This window comes from Polypterus senegalus, chromosome 8, assembly GCF_016835505.1.
Source record: "Polypterus senegalus isolate Bchr_013 chromosome 8, ASM1683550v1, whole genome shotgun sequence".
In the NCBI taxonomy this organism is placed as follows: domain Eukaryota; kingdom Metazoa; phylum Chordata; class Cladistia; order Polypteriformes; family Polypteridae; genus Polypterus; species Polypterus senegalus.
This window is the reverse complement of record NC_053161.1, coordinates 166,923,731-166,949,210: the sequence shown is the minus strand read 5'-3', so window position 1 is coordinate 166,949,210 and position 25,480 is coordinate 166,923,731. Positions and strand designations below refer to the sequence as shown.

General features: G+C 40.6%; 1 protein-coding gene across 1 annotated transcript in view; it reads right to left on the bottom strand.

Moving 5' to 3' along the window:
* Positions 1-7,375: 7,375 nt before the first annotated feature.
* LOC120534441 (NACHT, LRR and PYD domains-containing protein 3-like) overlaps positions 7,376-25,480 on the bottom strand; it is a 59,972-nt gene continuing 41,867 nt past the window's right edge. Inside the window, exons 5-7 of the mRNA XM_039762013.1 lie at positions 23,073-23,246; positions 10,510-10,683; positions 7,376-9,584 (exon numbers count right to left, since the gene is read on the bottom strand). Of these exons, the coding sequence (XP_039617947.1) occupies positions 9,485-9,584; positions 10,510-10,683; positions 23,073-23,246 (448 nt within the window). The 3' untranslated portion in view covers positions 7,376-9,484. The remainder of the gene's footprint in view (positions 9,585-10,509; positions 10,684-23,072; positions 23,247-25,480) is intronic.

Genomic DNA, 25,480 nt, shown 5'->3' with positions numbered 1-25,480 from the left:
CTGTCGCTGACATTGACTCTTCTGTTTCTCATTTGTTCCAAATGACCCTAAACCACTCACTCCATCCACCCTCTCCTCCTATCCACACTGCCTGCCATCTTGTTAATGTCACCTCTCTTCCCTTTCTCCTTTTCCCTCTGTTGTTTTCACAGCTACAGTCCACCTTTTCTCCAGTACCTTCTCTCTATTCTTCTCACACTCCACCTTTTTTATTTTGTTTTACCTTCTCCCTTCTGGTCTTCTTCTCCTGTCTCTCTTTATCTTTACTGTTCAACCCTGCTGGTTCCTGTCTGTCACCCCAGTCCACTGCTTTACCATCCATGGTCACTCTGGCCAGCTCTTCACACCCCACTAACTGCCCTTCACCTTCCCTCAGTCAGTCCTTGTGGTGTCTTGTGATCAGCCTGTCTGTAAATTCATAACCCCACACACACTCAGCCACTTGTTTACTTACTCCAGTTTTTTTTTTATTTGCAGTTTTCACTCTTCAGTCCATCACACAGCTGAGCCAGTCCTGAATCCATGTTGAGGTTGTGATTCAGCTTCACTTCAGTTAGTCTGTCTTTACTTCTATGAGGTCTTTGCTTGATTATGGACTTTGACAATGATAGCTCTACCTCCTGAAGAGTGTTCTTGGTTTGGCTAAATGTTATAAAGGGATTCTTCTTCACCAAGGACAGAATTCTGCAGTCATGCCGCACAGTTGCCTTCGGTGATTACCCACATGTTCTGGTGTTGCTGAGTTCACCAGTGTGTTCCTTCTTTTTAAGAATGTACCAAATGGTTGATTTGACCACTCCTGGTGTTTCTGCTTTTTTTTGTTTTATTTTCTCAGCCTAATGATGGCCTGTTTTTATTTGCGTGAACAGCTCTCTGGACCTCATATTGAGAGTTCACAGTGACAGCTTCTGAATGTAAATTCCACACTTGGAATCAATTCCAGATCTTCTCTCTGTGAAATAATGGTTATGGAACAGCTTGTCAGTCAATTTCTTTGGAGCTCCTTAAAATAAAGGGGCTATGGAGATAAATGGCCGTCATTCCTAAACGGCTTAAGCGATATTTTTGGTAGACCCTTTAAATTAAAGCTGAAAGTCAACACTTCCATCAAATAATGATTTCTTAACTTTCAATTGTGGTGACCAAAATTATGAAAATTGTGTCACTGTCCAAATACTTATGGACCTGACTGTATTTCTATAATTGTTGTCCTATTAAATAAATTGTTTTATTCTATTTCTTAAAAGAAGTGTGCTTCAGTTACCTTGATATATGTCTAACAGCTGGAGACCCACCTCCTACAGAGAAACATAAGGTAAATAAAGTAGGAGCCTTACTGAGTTATTTAATCAATTACTGGCATTGCTGAAGGCAAAACTGATCATTAATTAGCTGAGTTAGAATTCTGTTTCTGCCTTATTTTGTAATTCTTTAGGGTGAGCAAGCTAAAATTCATCTCTATTCCTACACCATCTGAAATCAAATCCATCAGGCTCTATTGGGGTACCCCCATTGGAAGTTGTCAGATATACAATGCTTGCCCCCTCTCTATCTCTTTCTGTCTCCCACCCTTGTTTTGGTAGCTGAGGTCCTGTCAGTGTACCTGCTGATGTTTTCTACAGATGCTGTCAAAGACTGGAGAAGTTAGAAGGGTTGAAGGTTTCAGTAGTCTATGAGTTAGCAGGTCAACGCCTGTGGTGTTCCAGTATGTCTGGGGTCTAATGGTTATGTATTCCTAAATTCTGGACTCTCAATAACCATTTTAAAAAACAAAATGTGATGTACTTTTTATTTTTATTGTGTCACTCTATAATGAAAGTATTGTCCATCAATTGTTTTTCAGTCGACTCATGATGATATTGTTGTAGACGACTTCAAGGGTGAAATTAAAAAAGTAATACTTTATAAATTTGGGTAATTTAGAAGGGTGTAAGGAAGCTCAATGTTGCTGCAAGTGTGTAAGGCAGGATCAAGCACGGGTAAAACGTGTGCCGAAAGAAATCTCTCAGTCCAAAAGTTTGTTTTAAAATATTTAGTGAAAATTCAAAGCAAATACAGTAGTCCACACAAGAATAAACAAAAAAGGTTGTTACACACGTAGAATAAAAGGTAAAAAATTAGAAAATAAATGTATCTTCTCTAAACTTAACTTTTCGCCTCAAACTTGTTTCTATACTTAAGGATGCTTTACTTCTTCTTCTGTATGCTTTAAATGTACGGCGCAGCACATTCAATAGAGCTCATTGTCTTTCATGTTACTTGGCACGGTTTAAAACCGCGTGCCCTCAATGCCTTACACCTGGCAAGGCAGGTCACCAACAGAGTGTAATGTATAGTTAGAGAGGGTAGAATATACCAATTCAATTCAACTTATGGGGGTTGTAGGAATCTTGCATAGGATATGCACTAATATTTAGGCAAACGTTATAACGAGCAAATGGCTCTTACACTCAAAAAAAGTAGCTTGTATGTTACTTATGTTTAAAGTTCCTGTTCTTTTCTAAGAGTGATCATTTTCAGAAAACTCACCCCTGTTGTGGGCCACAGAACATTTATTTTAGTACTCAAAAAAAATAAAAAAATCAGTCTTTGGAAATGTGTGATGAGGCAGAATAAGCATAAGAACAGGTCATAGAGTGAAATAAAGGATTCCATTAACAAGAAATGGCTTCTAATTAAGAAACTGGTTCGATCAAAGACCCCCAAGTTGACTTGTTATCTGCTGACTCACTTTAGATCTCATTATTGTTTGGCTGGCGGATCAAAGAAACAATGAAGGGTTCTGCATCTTAAAAAGCAAGCCAATTAAAATTAAGGCAAAAGTAGTGTGCTCTCTTATCAGCTGTGATTGGTTACTAAAGAAGAAGGTGTCTGAAATCTTGTTGCCCCCTGTTGTAGATGGACATGTGATTTGGTAGCTCTCGGCTCTCAGAGTTCTTTCTCTTTATTCCTTATTCACTATTTATCCCCCCCTAAATAATACAGTTTGACTTATCAAATAGTAGCCGTCCCCTGCGGTTTCGCCTGTGTAGAAGTGAAACAGCACAGCGAGCAGGGTCCTGCCCGGCTCCCTACTCCTGACGTCACACTTCCCCTGCCCCTTGGCACGCAGCATCTGTCTTGGATTAGCGCGAATATATCACTCCTGCAAGAGAACTATGATTGTTAACGCAATGTGAGAAGTCGCAAAATCAACCGGAATGTTCAAGCAAATTCTAGAAAAAAAACCAATCTAAATCCATTAAGTAATTCTCTCATTCACTAGCTAAGTGGATATAAGATATGCCCTGAAGCTGACACGTGAGTGAGGAAGGCCCCGCCCCCCTCTCCCATTGGCCCGCTGCGTCTCTCTCGGGTTCTCACAAATAAATTGGTACTGCAAGTGAACTATGATACTTAGAGCAATGACAGAGGTTACAAAATCAACCGGAATGTTCAAGCAAATTCTAGAAAAAAGCCCAGTCTAAGTCCATTAAGTAGTTCTTTCGTTTGCTAGCCAAGCAGAGGTAAGGTACACACCTCGAGGCTGAAGCGTGAGTGAGGAGGGCCCCGCATCCCTTCCCTCGGCCCGCTGCATGTCTCTCGGATTCGCACAATAAATCGGTACCACAAGCAAACTTTGATACTTAGCGCAACGAGTAAGAGAGGTCACAAAATCAACCGGAATGTTCAAGCAAATTATGGAAAAAAACCCAATCTAAATCCGTTGAGTAGTTCTCTTGTGAAAAGCCAACAGACAGTCGTTGGATTTTATATATGTAGAGATTAAACACTTAGCTCACCATTGAAATGTATTATCTTTGTCTCAGAAAGTGCAACATGAATCCTCCAGCCATATGAAGATGTGTCTATGATTGGAACCTGCAGCATCAGTAGAAGCCAGAGTAGGAGTAATGGATGTCTTCTTCGAGCACATAAAATCCTTTATTGTTAATTTGTTTGCCGGAACACAGAACTCAGTTCAATGGAGTTTTCAGGAGGATGCAAACCTACTTCATAGAGACCTGGCGGTGGTGAAAGATGTACAGAGCAGACTCTCACACGACCTCCGTAAGCTGATGAATTCCGTGGGCCAGCAAGATAAGAACAACCAGTCATCAAATGGCTGTGTTGCAAAATTAAACACCAAACTGAAATTAAAAGAATCTTAAAAATCACAAAAGGCACAAAGCACAGCAAAATAACTATTACCATTCACCAACTCCCGACTGAATTCAAAAGCTCAATTGAAATGAATTGCCAGGAACTGTGGGGAACCGTCTGGATTTACAGGGCCAGGGCAGTTACTGGCAGTGATTGGCCTCTTGGGGAACCACCCTCAAAACACAAGGCACATTTATACAGGCATAGATAACAATACAAATACATTAAAATACATAAATGACACAATAATGAATCAAAAGCATATGAAACAAGACTTTGAACACCAACCAGGGGAGGAACACTGGGTGAAATTTGTGACAGTCTGCTTTCCTCACTTTGCTTTCCACTTATTACTTCCTTACTTTGAAGCTTTCCACTCACACCATTTTGTATTCCTTCCGATTAATGAATGTTTATGGTGCCACCCTCTTAATTGCGCTAACTTTCCTGACCGCTAAGAACTGTTCTATTATGTAAAACGCTTTCTTGAGAAAACCCGCTTACTGAATATCCACCACTGCAGTAGTTATTTACTTACTCACTGGTTGCCGCTCTTATCTGATCAGTGCTCTCTTGCTAGATTTTTGTTTATGTACCACAGAACCGTTTGTCGCTTTAAAGTCAGTTGCCTACCTGTACTTAAAATAAATTCATATGTCCTCGCTTTCTACTAGTGCTATATAGCGCTCAATCCAATTATTATTTCTATGCCTTAACTTCTTCTCACTTCTCACTTGCTATTACTTTAGACTATTGAATGCTATGACAGTTATTTACTTACGGACTTGCTAGCTTTTCCAACTACTTTCTGTCCCGCCATGCCACAGCATGATGCACCAGGACTTGGGGATGCTAATTTTTCTAAACACTCAACTACTTTTGATCCTGTGCGGGAGAAAAAAAGAAGGAAAAAAGCTTTAAAAATTCTAACATAGCTTCTTGGTGACAACCAAAAAACAAATTTTTGAGGAACAAAATGTGTATTTAAATGAATTCTTACACAGCAGTAACACAGCACACTCAACACTTCTTCTTCCAATTCGAAATGCGAGGATGAAGTCAGTACGTCTCATTCTCCAATCTCATAGAGAGGACTTTGTTCATTTTGAATTATTATTTTTCACGTCTCCATGTTTTTGTTTTTTTTTTTGGGTTGGAGCCCCAAATGGCAGTACCATCCTGACGGCACCACTCCTGAGTCGCCTCTCAGGCTCTTCATACTGTGTGAGGCAGCTCAGAAGTAGGTAGGGAGCATTCATCATTTGTTCGGGTTATTTGTAAGTATCACTTTTAAGAATGGGTTTTCTGTTTGTTTGATTATTTTTTTGCTTTGTTTTAAGGATTTGGATTACTGGATTGTGTATTGGGGCTTCCTTTGCTTTGGAGACACCTTTTGTTCATCTCTTTATGCTCTTCTGAGACTTCATTATTATTATTTTTTTTAACAAATATGATTTATAAAGATTCTTGTCGGGACAGGCATGTCATAAGATAAAGTGAAGTAAGCTGAACTTGGGTAACTTCCTGTAGGAACGCGTCCATTAGACACAGGAAAGATGACCTTTCCTTCCTTGAGGCCCCTTTTGACACGTACACAAAAAAGAAACAGTTGGCCGAATTGATGAAATACTTAGATGCTGTTTCATAAGTAAGAGGGAAGGAGGAAAATGAATATTAAAGCCGACTGAAACCGGAAAACCTTGCTCTTCTGCTTTGCAAAGTATGAATCCACATACTCATCTGTGACTGAATAAAGACTGATTGAACTATTCCTGTCTTCCTTGGGTGTTGCTTCTAAAACATCATTCTGGACCAAAATGTTTAAATGCCTTTCAGACAGCCTTGGTGTCACAATCCCTCCTCACCGACTAACAGCTGTGTTTGGTGGGCTCACAGAAGGACTTAAAGTGGAGAAGGACAAACAAACTGTAATTGCCTTTACTACGCTATTGGCATGCAGACTTATCTTGCTTAACTGGAAGAATCCTAACTCACCCCTTTTAAGTCAGTGGGTAACTGATGTTTTATATTATTTGAAACTGGAAAAAATCTAATTTTCACTTAGAGGATCTATGCAGAACTTTTTCAAAACCTGGCAGGATCTAATTACTAATATTTTTTAGATTAAGCTCTTAAAGCACTGAGGAAGCAGATTATCTCTCCATTTCTTTTTCTTCTCCATTTATCTTTATCTGCTTATTAATTCATCTATTGACTTATTTTTACTAGCTTTAAGTTATATTCTGCTGGCCATGCTCTCTTTCTCAGGGGTGGAGGTTGATTTGTTTTGAATCCTATTTTTGTAAAAATCTATTTGTATGGAATGTTGTGCGATTACAATAAAATCAATAAAATAATAAAAAAAAGAGATCAAACATTCCACATTTATTGAGACCGGCCAGTTCTGATTGCTTTCCACCTTACTTTTATCTTTGCTCCATATTTTTTCCATCTTTGGACGACTTGCTTCTGTAGTAATGTTCAACAGTCAGCGGCAATTGTAAAGATACCAGCTGACTAGGAGAACATTTAATATTTTCCTCTTTACGTGCCCAGAATCTCTTACATTCTACGGTATTATAGACATAGGTAGCCATCAGAGTCTTCTGAACCTATTCGTTCACTCTGTGGTAACTTTCAAAGTTCCCCACTCATCCAAAAAGCAATTGACCACTTAGGTCTGCGTCTGCGATGACAGCGGCATATCTTCAATTTAAAAATTCATTTAAGATTAGCAGCAACAAGCCAGAAACATATTATAACATTATCATTAATAATTGAATTGGTGAATAGTCTTGTTAAAAAAAAGAAAGTTGTCCCAAAAAAAGATGACGGAGAGAGAGGGAGAGAGCTCCTGTAAAAGGCTGCCACTTGCTTGGTGTCCGAAAACAATGCCAGGTTGAACTTCTTGCCGTTTTTTTATGCCTTTCTCGAACACTTCCTCTTTTCCCCCTTTGAAACTTTTGTGGTTGCATGACTATAACAAGTTACTCTATTAAAAATAATGGTCATGTTTGCAGAAAACTTTTAATCCAGTGTACCAAATATCAAAAATACCACCTCGCCCCTCCCCTCATTTTAGTTGATAAACTGATCAATTCTCTTTGGGCCCTCACTTGGTCAGGTGGATTGTGGACTGTGACGGTGCGGCTCTGGCTCCAAGCTCACTAGCCCTGTTTTGGGAGCCTCTTGAACCCTACACCGTCAAGAACGTAAAAGAAATGAGCTGACAGATGGTGCAAAGTGCTTTTATTAAACAATAAAAAATCAAAATAGTGTCCAAAGTGTAGTTCTCAAACTTCATTAATTAATCCATAAAAACAGTGAAAAAAAATTCAAATGATTAAAACCAGGCTTAAAACGAGAATAAAAACCAACGACAGTCATTGGGTCATATGAGCTGAGCCCATTTCCTTCCAAGTCTTCCCAGCTTACCCATTGCTCGTTCAGCTGGAGAGACTTGAGCAGCTGCGGTCCTCTCAATCCCGACCCCCATCTTGGCTGCCTCCATCGGTGTCTGCCAGACTGCTCAGGGTTGGTTGTCCTCTTGTCATCCTTCACGCCCTTGCAGACATGCCTTGGATCCCTGGAGAGAATACCCCCTCGAACGCACCCACTCCTCAGCACAATCAGTGGGTGTGGGATGTCCCGTCTCTTCATCTAGCTGGCTGGCTTGTCCTCTTTCTCTGCCCCAATTACGCACTCACGTTCTGCAAGTCAGTCAGTCTCTCTTTCGTTTTTCCTCTTTCGTCCTTCCCTTCTCCTGTGCCAGCCTGTACTTGTACGGTTCTGTGTCTCAATCATTCACCACAGGAAGCCGATGAAGCAATTGAGAAAGATATTGCACCCTCACATCCAGGTGCGACTCGCTCCAGTTACCTCATCAACTCCCCACGGTTGCGCGAGGGTGCCCACATAGACTGACACAGCCAAATGTATTATTCATTAAAAACTGGCTCTTCGTTCTGAGCTGCGGACCCTCTATATCACATGCCTTCTTAACTAACAGAACACAACGAGTAGGTGTTAATGTCGGGTTTTCTGATTGTCTAAACTTATCTACTGGATCACCACAAGGCTGCTGTTTGTGTCCTGTTCTGTACACAGATGTTTGCTGAAGTTCACTCAAGGACAGACATATCCTGAAATTTGCAGACAACTCTGTCATTGTGAGTCTTCTACAAGAAAAGGCGGACAGCCTTGGACCTGTTGTTGAAGACTTTGTTCAATGTTGTGACCGTTGCTTTATACAGTTAAATATGGTGGCATGCAAAGGTTTGGGCGCATAAATTTTGGACATCAGTTCATCTTCTACTCTCTTTGCTCTTCACAGTAATAGAAATTTTGACCAAAGGTGTCCAAACTGTATTTCTAAGTCTGTGGATCTAGCTGTAGATTTTAGGTGCTCCTCACCTTGTCCATTTCCCAGTTGTGCTTGTTCTTCTTCATCTATCCATTTTCTGAACCCACTCAGTCCAGTTCAGAGTAGCTAGGTATCACAGACAATATACATGGAGTACAAGACAGGACCCAACCCTGGATGGGTCCCCAGTCCCTCACATTTTCTACACCACTAGGTCAGAGTTCTCTTTGTCTTGTCATTTTGCTCTCATTTATTTTTAAATGGCTCACTTGTTCAGGTTGCTGCTCACTAAAGAAGACACGAGTGGAGGTAACAGTGAAATGAAGATAAGAGAGTAAAAATGAAGAAAATGATGAAATAAGTCCTGGGAGTTGCACAAATGTCCAAATCTGCACACCTCTGAGTCTGTTCAGTCAGACGCAGAAGTCAGGAATTGCGTGCACATGGACACAGTAAACAAGGAGGGGAGTGGACACAGGTTCAAGCAATACCAAATGAGGTAGAGAAACAGAGCCTTTGTGATGGTTCCGCTCAGATGGCCATAAACCTGTCCTGTCCAGTGCTTGTCCCCAAAGCCAGGATAAGAACTATCCCCCTTAACACTAAAAACTTGACTATCCAGTCATCTTTGCTCCCACTTCTAGCCTCAGTGGGCTTTCAGATTTCCAGGGGTCTTTTTATGCAAAGTCTCACTACTGCCCCCTGCTGGTGAAAATCCATTCTGAGCATGTGCAGCCTGACGACCAGTTAAGTCACAGGGTGAACAAACAGTAAGTTTAAAGGAGAAGCGCACAGACTGAGAAGAAGACATGGACAGTTTATTATATGTGAAGAAGAGCTGAAGAGATTGTAAAAGAATGAAGAGAAGAATTTAGAGTGAGTGGACAGGAGACGTCAGCACTAAGGATAGTTAGGTTAGATTATTAGTAGATTAATCCCATAGGGAAATTCAGAAATTCAGTTGATCACCATGTCGTCTCAAGTGACGATATCCACCTGTCGTCCAGTCCTCTCCAGTTCCTCCTGTAGTGATCTCAGGTTCCTCTTCTCAGTCTCACTGACCCCAATATGCTGCAGCCTATGTAGGACACAAGTGCGAGTTACAAACACAAGGGGGCAGCACTTCACACAATATCAATGACAAGCCCCCTGAGGGCACCTTCCCAGAATTCCTCTCAGTGTCTCAAGTCATCAAAGTCACATAATTTGTGTGTTGGCCTGCCAGTCACTAAGTCCACTGACCAAATGGGTCAACATCAGTTGATTACTTCTCATCTGACTATTTATTTAAAAAAGATGATGGTCTGTCCAGCTGACATAATGTTGACAGGGGCATCTTAACAGCAGTTTAGGCCCCGGGACAAAGCAGTGCACTGGGGCCCCTACCTACACAACCACTCAGCAAGTCACAACATACATAGATTAGCGTGGGGCAACTGCCCAGCGTGCCCATGCATTAAGACGGCCCTGCATGTTGACAACGTAGTCCACCTGTGGTCACTTCCTTTACCCCACTCTGTTACTTTATACACAATCATGTTTTGTTTCCCACTCCTCCTCAGTCTCATCTCATTTTGTCATCACCTTTCTTGTTTATTTCTGCTGTCCCCTGGTTTCCCTGTCCCTGACATTGACTCTTCTGTTTCTCATCCACCCTCTCCTCCTATCCACACTGCCTGACATTCTGTTAATGTCACCGCTCTTCCCTTTGTCCTTGTCCCCCTATTGTTTTCACAGTTGCAGTCCACCTTTTCTCCAGTTCCTTCTCTCTGTTCTTCTCACACTCCACCTTTTTTATTTTATTTTTTATTTTCCCTGCTGGTCTTCTTCTTCTGTCTCTCTTTATCTTTGCTGTTCTACCCTGCTGGTTCCTGTCTGTTACCCCAGTTCACTGCTTTACGATCCATCACTTTGACCAGCTCTTCTCATCCTACTGACTGCCCTTCTTGTGATCAGCCTGTCTGTAAACCCCACAGGCACTTGGCCACTTGTTGTTTACTTACTCCAGTTTTTTTAATTTGCAGTTTTTACTCTTCAGCCCATCACACAGCTGAGCCAGTCCTGAATCCATGTTGAGGTTGTGATTCAGCTTCAGTTCAGTGAGCCGTGAGTTTGGAGAAGAAAGGACTGAGGAGAGAGCCGAACAGCATCCATGGGTGAGACAACAATAAGACAGGCTGTGAAAAAGAAGGGAGGCAAGTGAGGACATGAGGAGGGACAGAATCAGAATCAGGATCAGACTCAGAACCCCATTTATCGGCCAAATCTGTTCACATATAAGAAATGCAGCTCTAACTTTCTGATGACACTCCCAAGTCTAGTTACATGACAGACATACACACAATTGATCCTACACACTTGAGATAAATACAAGACAAAGAGTCAACGTATGAATAAAGAGTGCAAGAAATACCAAACTAAACATTGAATCATACATTAACTACAGTATATGTAAGAATACTGTAAGATATTGAAGGGGGTCTGTGGCCCAGACTGAGCATGCACAGCTGAATTAATCATTTGTGAGTTTAATGGCCTGTGGAAAGAAACGGTCCTTCTATCTCCTTGTTTTGGTGTAGATTGGTCTATAATGCCTAGCAGGTGGGAGAAGTTCAAAAAGGTTGTGGCCTTGATGTGAGGGTTGACTCTGGAATACTATAGATCTTGTAAGGTGGGAAGATTGGTGCCAGTGGTCTTTTCAGCAGATCTGACTGTTTGTTGTTGCCCATTCTTATACACACAAACAAATAGACAGATAAGCTACAGTCACCATTTTGAATTTTCACAGAAATACAGTTTGAATCTGCTACTGCTACAGGGTGGCCCACGAAAAAAGTGGAGCACCGAGAGAACTGCATTACGTGGCAAAGAGAAAAATAATCAAATTTGGTATTCACAGGTAATAGAAGATGCTGAAAATGATCTCCTTGTGCGTCAATACATTTGTACAAGGCAGTCGACACGACCGCAGCTGCCTATCGGGAGGCAGACGAGACGGGAATCATCTCGGTAGAGGTGGGCCACCCTGTATTTTTTAATGTAAGGTGCTATATACCTGAGAGTATCTCCAGCCTTCATGCTCTAATGACTGGTGAGAACTCATCAAAATGGACATGTGGGCATTAGTACAGAAGAGAAACAAAGAAACAGGAGTCACAACGTCTTTCATTTGAGTGACCAGATGGACTTTCTGTAGGCAAGTCAGGATTGAGGACATGAAGAAGATTGACCTGCTCCAAAGATTCTTGTTAGACAGGCTGATCACTGCTGGATATCAGAGAGCACAATACTCAATAGTTTGTCAAGATGGAATCTCCTGATGTCACACTAATCAGATAATAAGGACATTCTATCTGGTTTATTGTGACACCAACGAGGACAAAGACTGAATCTGACTTTGGGAAGAATGACATAATGGAAATGGAGGACAAGGCTGACATGTGACACATCTGTCCTTAGCCATTTATACCTCACATACTGACCATTGACCAGCTGACCTCATAGAAAAGTATATTCTTAAAGTTGACGATTTGCATATATTCAAAGAGAATCATGAGCATATATGAAAATAAGCATTATATCATCATGCACATTGTAATAGCAAGGGTTAAATCACAAAAAGGCTTGTCGCTGTATATTTTTTATTTTTCTTAGCAAGCTGGAAACCAATGATATTTCATGAGTAAAGGTCAGGCATGTAGAGAGAGGCTGGTGGTGAATGTGAGCTGAGGACTAGATAGATAGATAGATAGAGATAATGGTGTCAGGAACTGGATGGAGAAAGGGCCTGCCAGGTGGCCATGATGGATAAGGTAGAGTGCTATGCTCATTAGGCTGAGAAATATTAGTGAAACTAATTAGAGGCAGGACCAGGACAATGGGAAGTTGGAGTCAGATAGTGAGTGAGTTAAACTTTTGAAAAGGACTGTAATGAATGAAAGGTAGCCAAGGTAGACCATGTGTACATCACGTAATAAAGCTTGAATCTGCCTGCACATCCTAAGGTCTCCGAGTGCTTTCTTTGAGCAGCATGTTTCTGCCACAACATCTTCTAAAAATCTCAGGGCCATTGAGGTCAGATTTATTATTCCACCTACTATGACAGGTTGATGGTCTTCAGATGGATTGTCAACATCACAAAGTCCAGTCCACTGGGCACTGAGGTGATCGGAGAACCTCTTTGTCTGAGTGGACTCTGAACTGACCATCATTACTGCTTACTACTGCTTTTTATTCCCAATTCCTGTCTGACTCTTTCAGCTGTCCATTTACTTTAAATGATTTGAGAAAATCAATGAGCGATGCTCTGACATCTCCATCTGCATGGAGGTACTGGAAATGCACAGCACTTCACCACCTGCACAGGATTTTCACATGAATTTAACATTTCTTCATGACTGATGTTCCTGTGTTTATTGCCTTTCTCTGATGCGTGTCTTAAATAAAGCAGACAGGACAAGCCGGTGGATAAGAAGTAAGAGGACTAAACATGGCAGGACCTTTACAAGCTTTACATCCCAGTCACTGCAAAGGAATTAACACAAGTCAACCTATCTGTTCTGTGAACACCCATGGGTCACTTCAGGCAGTGTGGCTATTGTGGTGTGAAATTTTACATATAAGTTGATAAATATTTTGTATGTCTATTAGCGAACGGCGAGGGCCGGCACACCCCTTCGATACTGGGTCTGGGGGAACAGCCATGGGTGGCATACTATTTCCCCCAGAATGCTTGGTGGCAGACCCCCTGGGCTGCATTGGGGCCACAGACATGGGACTCCGGAGCTCAGCCTTTTTGGGCTCTGTGGCCACCACCAGGGGGAGCTGAACAGCTTCTTGAGTTCGTCTGGGCGGCAAGGCAGCCACACCCGGAAGTGCAGCCAGATACAGGTTATCAAGCGCCTGTACCAATTCTGGGTGGGCTATAAAGGAAGCCAGCAACCACAACTCCAGGAGCCAGAGTCGGGAGGAGGAGGACAATGCTTGCCGGGTGGAGTGGTGGTGAAGACCAATGTGCTTTTTGTTGGCTTTTGTGTTTCTGTTGTGCTTATGGGACTGTGCTGTGGCTGAGGGGCACGGGGAAGATGTGTCCCCCAGCTGAAGCAAAATAAATATTCTTTTAATTTTTATGTGTGCCTCTGTGTCTATCTATGTCGGTTCAGGCACCAATATTGCGCCTTGTTACAGTCTTTACTTGTGACTTGGACAAAGCAATGTAGTATTAGTGTTACATTATTGATAAAAAGAACAATGGTTTGATGGTTAAGAATCCATGGTCTTTAGGACTGAGTCTTTGTCCTTTTGACAAGGTTGAGGGAAGTGCCTAAGACCAATTTGGCAAGTGATTGATTCTCTTCAGGACTCTATAGAGAGTCTAGAGATTTGCTTGCTTTACCCCACGCTATCTCTCTCTTACACCATCATCATGAAGAAGCATCTCTCTTTCACACCATTGCTATGAGGAGCACAGCTCAGTAGCCATATTGAGACAGGCATACGGCCTGTTGTGAAGAAAGCTGGCCAAAAATGAGGACTGTTATAAATGTAGAAGGGAAGGTGGGGAGAAGTTATATACTACCTTATGAACAGTAATATGTCTGTGAGATTGGAGTCATTCTGACAAAGGCTACAAATTAATAATATAAAAGGGGAAACTAGAGTAATAGAGAACTCTACCAAGACAAAACAGTGGCCCAATAGCTATCTCAGCCTTTTCAGACTCACTTAATCACATTATGACAGATCTTTTGGTTTAACATGTCCAGGGCATCACCCCTGCCTGTACTCCAGCAGCTGCTGTCATGTTTAACAAAGTAAAATAAGACATGGAGTATATGTCACCAGGCAGATCACACTTTCCCATGGATGTATGTTCAGTACAAAAGGAGTAGTGTGTCTAGGAATATGTTCATGTCCATCGCTCTAGTTTGGTAAAACAATAAGCTCCATTAGGCACAGGACAGCTGAGCATAAAAGCAACATTGAGTTCCAGACATTTTACAGTGGGATACCACTCCATTTCTGATTTAAGGTGTCCTATTTTGTATGTTGTTCAACTCCACCCATGACGTGGTCAATTCAATAAACAACATTAACTTTGGCAACAAATATCTAGTCTGTAATGAGACCTCTGACCTTTCATGTCTGTTTGTGCTTACACAAAGAATTTACTTAAGTAAAAGTTCAAATGAAATGTACTCTGGTAAAATCTGAAGTACCCCAATGACCTTCCAACTAAAATAAAAGTAAGAAAGTACTTGCTTCAAAATGTACTTGAAATTTTGAAGTTCATGTCGAATGTATTCCCTGATTTAACAGTATAATGTGGTGTCAGGTGTGCCTGCTGAATGTTTACTGTGTTAAATACAAAAATTCAGTCGTGAGCGTCAGTAGGCTTTGCCCCCTAGGAACCAAGTTACCCGTACTATCCTCTAACATTTCGATAATTTTTTACCACTCTGATGCTGATCTTTCTGATCATAATATATTTCATTACAATAGCAACTGACAAGAAGAATTCATCACTAATTGCATAGAAGTACGGTATTTAAGGGTTCCTCTAGAGTGCCTCTTTCTCTTGCACGATTTGGCTCAAAAACTAATCAGCACATCGTCATCTCATAACAGGCTTAAGTTTCGACTTTGGTATTTTTCCAGCCAGCCGTTTTAGCTCTGGAAACTGACACACAGACAAACACCCATCATCGAGATATCAATGTTTTTGGTATCAGGGGACCCTACAATATCGAAACCAGTCGAAAACCAGATATCGAAATTTTTGATGAATTTGAATCTTTCGCTCCTCCCCCCTAGACGACAGGTTATGGTGGGGGAGGGCGCAAAGCAAAAAGCCAAGCAAGTGTTTTCCTTCCAGTAAAATTTGTCCCTTTGATACATGAAGGAAGACATTTGCTTCCTGTCTAAAAGTCTTTTCATGTATTACAAACCGGATTCCAAAAAAGTTGGGACACTAAACAAATTGTGAATAAAAACTGAATACAATGATGTGGAGATGGCAAATGTCAATATTTTATTTGTAATAGAACGTAGATGACAGATCAAACGTTTAATCCGAGTAAATGTATCATTTTAAAGGAAAAATATGTTGATTCAAAATTTCACGGTGTCAACAAATCCCAAAAAAGTTGGGACAAGTAGCAATAAGAGACTGGAAAAAGTAAATTTGAGCATAACGAAGAGCTGGAAGACCAATAAACACTAATTAGGTCAATTGGCAACATGATTGGGTATAAAAAGAGCTTCTCAGAGTGGCAGTGTCTCTCAGAAGCCAAGATGGGTAGAGGATCACTAATTCCCACAATGTTGCGCAGAAAGATAGTGGAGCAATATCAGAAAGGTGTTACCCAGCGAAAAATTGCAAAGACTTTGCATCTATCATCATCAACTGTGCATAACATCATCCGAAGATTCAGAGAATCTGGAACAATCTCTGTTCATAAGGGTCAAGGCCGTAAAACCATACTGGATGCCCGTGATCTCCGGGCCCTTCAACGACACTGCACCACAACCAGGAATGCTACTGTAAAGGAAATCACAGAATGGGCTCAGGAATACTTCCAGAAACCATTGTCAGTGAACACAATCCACCGTGCCATCTGCTGTTGCCAGCTGAAACTCTACAGTGCAAAGAAGAAGCCATTTCTAAGCAAGATCCACAAGCTCAGGCGTTTTCACTGGGCCAGGATCATTTAAAATGGAGTGTGGCAAAATGGAAGACTGTTCTGTGGTCAGACGAGTCACGATTCGAAGTTCTTTTTGGAAATCTGGGACGCCATGTCATCCGGACCAAAGAGGACAAGGACAACCCAAGTTGTTATCAACGCTCAGTTCAGAAGCCTGCATCTCTGATGGTATGGGGTTGCATGAGTGCGTGTGGCATGGGCAGCTTGCATGTCTGGAAAGGCACCATCAATACAGAAAAATATATTCAGGTTCTAGAACAACATATGCTCCCATCCAGACGTCATCTCTTTCAGGGAAGACCCTGCATTTTTCAACAAGATAATGCCAGACCACATTCTGCATCAATCACAAAATCATGGCTGCGTAGGAGAAGGATCCGGGTACTGAAATGGCCAGTCTGCAGTCCAGATCTTTCACCTATAGAGAACATTTGGCGCATCATAAAGAGGAAGGTGCGACAAAGAAGGCCCAAGACGATTGAACAGTTAGAGGCCTGTATTAGACAAGAATGGGAGAGCATTCCTATTTCTAAACTTGAGAAACTGGTCTCCTCAGTCCCCAGACGTCTGTTGAGTTTGTAACAAGAAGGGGAGATGCCACACAGTGGCGAAAATGGCCTTGTCCCAACTTTTTTGGGATTTGTTGACACCATGAAATTCTGAATCAACATATTTTTCCCTTAAAATGATACATTTTCTTAGTTTAAACTTTTGTTCCGTGATTTATGTTTTATTCTGAATAAAATATTAGAAGTTGGCACCTCCACATCATTGCATTCAGTTTTTATTCACGATTTGTATAGTGTCCCAACTTTTTTGGAATCCGGTTTGTAATTCTGCATGCATCTTCCTGTCATTTCATATTTAAATAAATATCTCCAAAAGAAAAAATGTAAAATAAAATCTCCAGACTCATTCTCTGTGACACGTAAACATTTTGTTAGGCCAACAAACATGTGTTGTGGTTACAACATAAGAAATTTGACCAACTTGACGAGACCATTCAGTCCACTTGTCACTAGCTAAGCTGTTCTAGTATCTCATCCACATATTCTGGTATTTTTCCGTCCAGCCATTGTAGCTCTAGACTCTTCTCAAGAAACTGTGACACACACAGATACACACAGCTATCATCGAGACATCAATGTTTTCAGTATCGGGGGACCCTAAAATGTTGAGATCTGTCAAAAACCAGAGATCGAAATTTGTGACCAATCTAAGGCTTTCGCTTCTCCCCCATAAACAATAGGTTATGGTTGGGGAGGGTGCAAAGGAAAAATAGTGCAGGTTGTGCCATATTAATTAAGATGGATGCAGCTTATGCTGATAAACATTTGATTAATATTATGCTTATATATTCTGTTTAAAAGAATTAGAAAAATTGTACAAAATAATGAATACATTCTAATATAAATGTGTTGTTACTGTAGTGTATTGTAATGATTTAGCTCTAAACAGAACGAAACATGAATCAGACAGGCTCTACTTTCACTTGCACTTCAAATCTCTAAGCCAGGAGTTCTTAAACTTTTTAATCTGAGGACCCAAATTAGAAAACTGGTACCATTCTGGGACCCAAGAAGAGGATTATTATCATACTGACAACAGAGTCATTAAGAGACAAATAACAATCGCCATATCATAAAATAGAAAATGCTTTTGTTTACTTTCAAGCACATTTTCACACATGAATATCTCTCTATTATAATAAAAAAAATCTTGGGTCGATACGTAATCTTCTCAGAAGACACTTTGACGTCCTGCGACAGACACTTTAACGACAGCTGCTGTACAGGCTTTTAAATGATCGACGCGCAGTGCGACAAGCAGAACACGCAGCTCGGCAGCAGCAGCAGAAAGACAGCAGCTGATCCGTCCACATCTCCTTAGCATGCGTTAAGAACCCCAATCCCCACTCCTCCCCCAGCCCTATCACAAAGTGAGTGGCAGAGACATGAAGTGGTGCTCCGGGGGGTGGGGGGAGGATATTGGTTTTTGAGTGAAGCGAGCAGTTACTTATAATGAAAAGTGAGAGGCAAGCATATTGTTAAAGCAATGCTCTGTTTACTCGTATTCCAAATCTGTTTCTTCATTTGGTGGAGCAACTGGAGCCTATCCCAACAGCAATAGGGAGCAAGGCAAGAAGAATCTCTGGTCAGGATGCCATCCCATCACAGGGCAAGCGCACCCTCTACTCCCACACACACACACACACACACACACACTCTCTCCCAGGCCAATTCAGCACCATCGGCACAGCTAACCTGCATGTCTTTGGACTGTGGGAGAAAACTGGACATGGGTAGAGCATGCAAATTCCATAAAGAGAGCCGCAGGAGCTTTAACGTAAAACAACTTTCATCATTCAAAACAGGAGCAGATTTCTGAGGTGTATCACTGCCAGTGGAAATGTTTAGTTTAAATTTTAGTAATGCTGATAGAAAGAATTTCTTAGGGTGTGGTGTGAGGATATGACGATTTTTTGAAAGCACAGTATGAATGGTCACTTAAAAATTTGTGATTTGACTCAATGCACCAGCTAAGGAATGAAGAAGGTAAAAAAAAATAAATAATAAAAAATAATTAGTCAATGCAGCTTATTTATTTTGTCCTAAAACAACAAAACGAGTTCCGCCACTATCAATACATGTTTCTCAGGGAATTCACAAATAGTTTAAAATACTCCAATTTCCACCTAGCAGTAAAAAGCTAAATTATTACTAAGAAGGTATATACACTATAAGTTCTTTATACAGGTGATGGGATAAATCTTTCTGAATAATTTATTGAACGATCCAGTTTAAAATGTTTGACTTGACTGACTAATATCATACTGAATGTCTACTGCTTGTCTCACCCTTTTGATATTTACAGTTCTCAGTGGTTTAAACCAAAACTTGTCCTTCACACTACCAGTAGAATTACATTTATTGAACTACTTTAAAATCATGTGACAGATAGAAATTCTCACATGGCATGTTAAATTTAGTACAAAGTCCTCTTTTCACCTCAGTGGCAGATTTAGATTCAAGGTATCCAGTTTAAGGTGAATATGTGGTGAGGAAGCAACCAGTTGTCCTTGACCACTAAAACTTTGTTTAGCGTAAAACACGGCCATGACCCTATATATACTGTCACTCTGTTGACTCTCCTGTCACAATACCCAGTAAGTTGTCACATCCTTGAGCTGCACCTGTTATTTTCATTTTGACATCTCAAACGTGTAGGGTGGTCCCTCCACATCACAAGCTCATCTGTCATTTCCTTCTCTCTCCAACTTTCTTATAGGTGTCTTTACTGTCAGTTTGCTCAGTTTGATTGTTAAACTGGTTGGGAGATGGAATGTGGGAATGCTTATTACATGTTAGTGCCACAGAAACTAAAGCTCTCTTTGGTGTGTGTGTCAATGGCATTGTTTTACATACTGCACTGCCATAAATATCATGATAAACAGCAGGCAGCTTATTACTCAATACAGAACTCTATCTTGGACAAACTTGGTTTTTATGTGGCAACCCATCACAAACTTGTTCGTGTCTACTAGAAAAAGGCTGACAGCATCATGCATGCGATTTAGTACTCCTATGGAGTTCTACTATATTGATTCATCTGCGTTTGTGAATCGATCTTTGTGATTCACTGCAAAGAGTCATTCAAAAACAATGAACTGTTCATATGACTACAAAATCTAATGCATCGCCATGTGGAGATGTCGTGAAGTAGAAAGTCAAGATATTTGCTGTTAAATGTAGTGGAGTAAAAGTCAAAAGTATTTTCAGCTAAATCTACTTAATCAAGTACAGATACAGTATATGAAAATGTACTTAAGAACAGTAACCAAGTAATTGAACACTGTTATCTCCAAACCCTGGTCCAGGTCCAGGTCCCACTAGTCTTTGTCTATTCCCACTGACCATGCTTCTCCTCCTTATTCAGACTTTTAACAAACTTTAGTGAGGAGATCAGAAGCAGAGGAGTGAGAGGGAGGGAATTGACCGTGGAGGACGGGGAGAGCGACGAGACTGAAATAAAAAAATGGACAAGCAAGACTGTGGAAAACAAATAAAAGAAAAGACTGGACAGAAAGGATAAGAGGGACCATAGTGGGGGAGGGGCGCAGGGTCACAACACTGTGTTTAACACTAGAATTACCAAAGCCTGCGAAAAAAACTCATAATCCCGGCCCACCTTAAATCTCTTTGCACCTCTTCGTCAGCATCTTTTGTCTTGTAAATGTGTCGATCAGCACAAGCAGCCTGCTATCCCATCCCCCACTGTCGCAGAAAGAGCAAAATGTTCTCTCAGCTCAAGTCTGTTTACATGCATTTGAGTTGCTTGGAGTTTTATAGGGTAAATAATATATCGTTATTTGGAATACATGCATTTCATGCACTTTAGGTACATTTGGAAGCTCAATGCAACTCTTGTTACGGTTCTGCCTTTGTCCGGAAATGGTTCCATAAGCTTTATGACCTTAGTCTTGGAAAGTCTTTCTCCCATTTTGGCGACTGAGATCTTTTCCTAAATAGGATCAAACACAGTTGCATAGGGTGCGACAGGAGCTTCCACCTGCAGCTAAAGTCACTTCAGTACACATGTACTTTTTGCCCATGTTTATCAAACAGAGGAAGTTCTGCAGTCTACTTGTGACTTTACACTGTAGGAAGATATGTAAATAAATCAAGGTAAATAACATTCAATCTGGTTTTTATATAAGTAACATATAAATGTTTCTTATGTAAAAACCATCACAAAACATAATCACAAATAGTACTTTGCATGATACCTTGGCAAGCTTTGTAAGCCGTGCTGCTTCATTGAAGGACAGGTGTGGGGCAGACTGACTGGCAGGATGATGCCAGACCTTGTCCTGCATCCAAATGGTGCCATCTTTTGCCTTAAAACCTGGTGCAGCTGTGTTGTTCTTACTGTATGTGTGAGTAGACGTTTCTTGATTGGAGGGCTTCTGTTCTCTTTCTCCGATGTAGAACCCTACCCTTGTCCTCATCTGAGTTCACCTCTGTTATATCACGTCTTTATTTGAAAACAGCAGTGTCAGATCGGGGCAAGCGTGAACGCGACTGAGAGAATAAAATTGAATGCTAACTTTTACAAGTATCATAAATATAACCGGCTGTTACAGACTCAAATCAAATGTATGTTTTTATTCTATAATAGCAAAAATAAGAGCAACTTACTACAGAGGCATCCAGGATTGAACTGGCAACCTTTTGATTACCTGTCTGCAATTCTTACCGCTGTGCCACCAAAGCAGTCATATTGGCCTGCGCCACCACCACCTACTCAAAGCTTCATGATGCTCCAACAATGATGGACGGATTAAAAGGCAGAAGTCTACATGACCATCATCATCATCAAGCCCTTCCGTGAGAATCCTAAATCCAAAGAGGACTGTTTCATTTATGTTAGGTAGAATGCCCAGAGGGGACTGGGCGGTCTCATGGTCTGGAATCCCTACAGATTTTATTTTTCTCCAGCCGTCTGGAGTTTTTTTGTTTTTTCTGTCCCCCCTGGCTATTGAACCTTACTCTTATTCGATGTTAATGTTGATTTATTTTGTTTTATAATTGTGTCTTTCATTTTTCTATTCTTTAATATTTAAAGCACTTTGAGCTACTGTTTGTATGAAAATGTGCTATATAAATAAATGTTGTTGTTGTTATTAAGGATGTGTCAATGTCGCACCCTAATGCAAGTTCTTTTACTGCAGTTATATTCTTGCTTTGTTATACTTGTACCTTTTGTGAAAGCATTTATTTGATATTTGGACTTCAGGCTTCACACATTATATGCTTCATGTTGACATTTTGCTGATTATTACTTAAACATGAAAAACTTTTCTGTTTTAACGATGTGTTTAGATAGATTATTGTAGACATTGTCACACACGTGTGATTAGGAGGCAGTCAAAAAGCCAAAAGGTGAGTGGAACATCGCAAGATGAAGGGTTGTCACGTGGTACTTACCGGAATCTCTTCTCTCCACAGAAAATCCGAGAAAAAATTGTTACCAACATTTCCAGGTTCCAAAATGGCCGCCACAACATCACTTCCGGACCACATGAGCTGACATCACTTCCGACGCTCTAAAAAGACATCACTTCCGGTTTCATCAAACGACATTGTTTCCGCTTCCTGTTGTCACGTCACCTCCTGCCAACCATTTCCTGTTCCCATAATTCATCTCTGTATATAAACGCCATTTTGTCTGATAAACATTGTCAATTGTTGCATCTTTGGTATCTTTTTGATCATTTATTTTGCTACTTTGTCCACAGGACAATCTACGGGATGGTCCCCAACACTTTGTTTTTGTGAAATGTCTTTCTTTATTGGGAAAACTCCTACAACAAGTAACACACATGAAATGCATGCATTCCAAATAATGATCTATTATTTACCCTTACAACTCCAGGCAATTCACACACAGGTAAAAAGACTTGAGCTGAGAGAACTTTTTGCCTTTTCAACGTGGTTGGTGGGATGGTATAGCAGGCTGCTTGTGCTGATCAACACATTTACAATACAAAAGATGCTGTCGGAGAGGTGCAAAGGGATTTAAGGTAGGCCAGGATTACAAGTTTTTTCGTAGGCTTCGGTAATTCTAGTGTTAATTATTAAAAGGAAATCTCTATCTGCGTCCACCTCACGTCCATCTGTCTGCCACTCCATATGAGATATTGCAGGTTGTTTTGACAGAGTTTGTATTTTGTGAATGGAGCAGTCACATCTATAGAGTTAATTAAATATACACTTACACACACTCTGTCATGCTCACACTCAAAGAAACACTCACGGACACATCTATGTATACAAATACACTCACACTTGTTGTTAACTCACCTCAGTTTCTCTAATTTACAGTTTTCACTCCTCAGCCCCTCACACAGCTTTTCCACTCCTGAATCTTTCAGTTCTTGGCCATTCAGGTCCAGCTCAGTTAGCAGTGTGTGAGGAGAAGAAAGAGCTAACGAGAGAGCGGCACAACATCTGAAGTTGAGATGACATGTCCTGAGGCTGTGCAGAAGAAGAGGAACAAGTGAAGACATGAGGTGGGACACACAGATATGCCAAAGAGGCCCAAGCAAACATGACACCAGTTGTAACAAGATACTGTCTATCTATAATGAAGCACTGACCACAGCAGAATAAGGAGCATCTAGGGAATGAAATAAAAAGTGAAAGTGAAGAAGGAAGAGCAGAAAAATTAAGTAGGTGTGAGCTGCTGGATTTTTCTCTATTATGAGACACAATTACGGAAGAAATTTAACAAGACAACACTGGTCTTGTATAGAGAAGAAGACAAGAATAACACGGAGGATAAACATGTGGTGTGAAAACAAGGCATGCATGGTTATTTCATAGCTGTTTGACTTTCGCTTTTTTATGTTTATTATTTTATTTTTTTAGCCAATACTCTGGGAGATTTTCCAGTGTTGGCGTGCCATTGGGTTCTACCGATATGTTTTTCAGTATTTGTCTGCAGAACAGTTTTTCACTGTTTTGGAATTGTGAGTTATGCTGTGTTTTTTGTAAAATAATAAGCAACGTTTAAAAAACAGAACATCAAACCAAAGGACATAGAGGGGAATAAATATCAAAAGGTGGGGCAAACCTGCAGTGCAGGGCACAATGGGGAAACTGAGGGTGAAAAAGAAATAAAGAGCATAGACATGCAGATTCAGCGTGAGAGTAGAGGAGTGAGTGTTAATGCAAAACACAATCTGGGCCAAAGAACAAGGCCTCAGTAAAATGCACAAAAGAGTTTCGGCAGGGTGTCCAAAAATAAAAAAGGGCAAAGTGACCAGAGGAATGAGAGAGGAGGAAAAATAGCAGTGCTTCTTCTGGCTTTCCTGTAATTGCAAGGCTTGTAGGTCTGACAGCTTATACTTGGATATTAGAAAGTTAAAGTCATGTCAAGAACCAAGTCCCGCTATGAAAAGTGAAGCTTTATGAGATTGTGTGTTCTTTATTAAACATAACAGCAATTGCAACATCACTTAGGTCAATAATAGGCCAGAATGTTCCAGGCCTGGAATGTTTGGGATGATGTTCCAGTAATTGGGTCTATATTCCTGAGGGACCAGGAATGACTTATCTGTAATATCTCGTGATTTCATAAATTAATTACGTTTTTTTTGGATATTTAGTCAATTTCAATCAGTTAATCAGAATTGCTATCATGATGTTCTTCTCCAATAATGCTAATCATTGATCAACCCAGATTAATCATCACCACTGCATGTGGGTACACAGCACATTGATGTGGTTTGTGCTGCCCATTGGTGGTCACCAGAGGTGGTGCCCAAGGTGATGAGGCCCAGCAGAGATTTTTCACATTGATAAAATAGATCCAGCAGAATTCTTTCAAATTCATGGCAAATCATGTACTTGAGGACACCAGTGGAAATTAAGGGGAAGTATGTTTAGGAGTGAAGTCACAAAATACTTCTGTATATAAAGAGAAATGGAGTTGAAGCAGAAACCTTGACAACCTTCAAGAAGTATGTGGATGAGATCCTGGAACAGCTTAGCCATTAGCTAAATAATGCTAAATGACAAATGGACTGAATGGTCTCCTCTTGTTTGTCGGATTTATTACGTCGTAACCACAACACATGTTTGTTGGCTGAACATTGCATAGAATGAGTCTGGAGATTTTTTTTTTTTGGAGATATTTATTTAAATATGAAATGACAGGAAGATGCATGCAGAATCAATACATGAAAAGACATTCAGACAGGAAGCAAACATTTTGTTTTGCACCTTCCCCAACCTATCATCTAGGGGGTGAGGAGCAAAAGCTTCAGATTCATCAAAAATATCGATTCCTGGTTTTCGATGGATCTCAACGTTTTATGGTCCCCTGAAACACTGATATCTCGATGATGTGGGTGTGCTTCTGTCTGTGTCACTGTGTCAGTTTCCTGATGGTCTAGAGCTAAAAAGGCTGGACAGAAAAATACCAAACTCAAAACGTAAGCCTTAAGTAATCGATTAGATTGCTTTGATTGGATTGATTACATCTTGCCTGAAGAAGGGGCCAGAGTTGCCTTGAAAGCTTGCATATTGTAATCTTTGTAGCCATTTTGCTTGACTTCTCCCTACATTCACAATGGCTAACACGATACAGCACCCTAGTACTACTTACTTTAACATTAAAGAGAGCAATCATTTTTGAGATGTCACTGTTTTTGGGGATGGTTTGTGAGAATTTAAAAAAAAAAATGGTTGCATTCTTAAAAAGGATA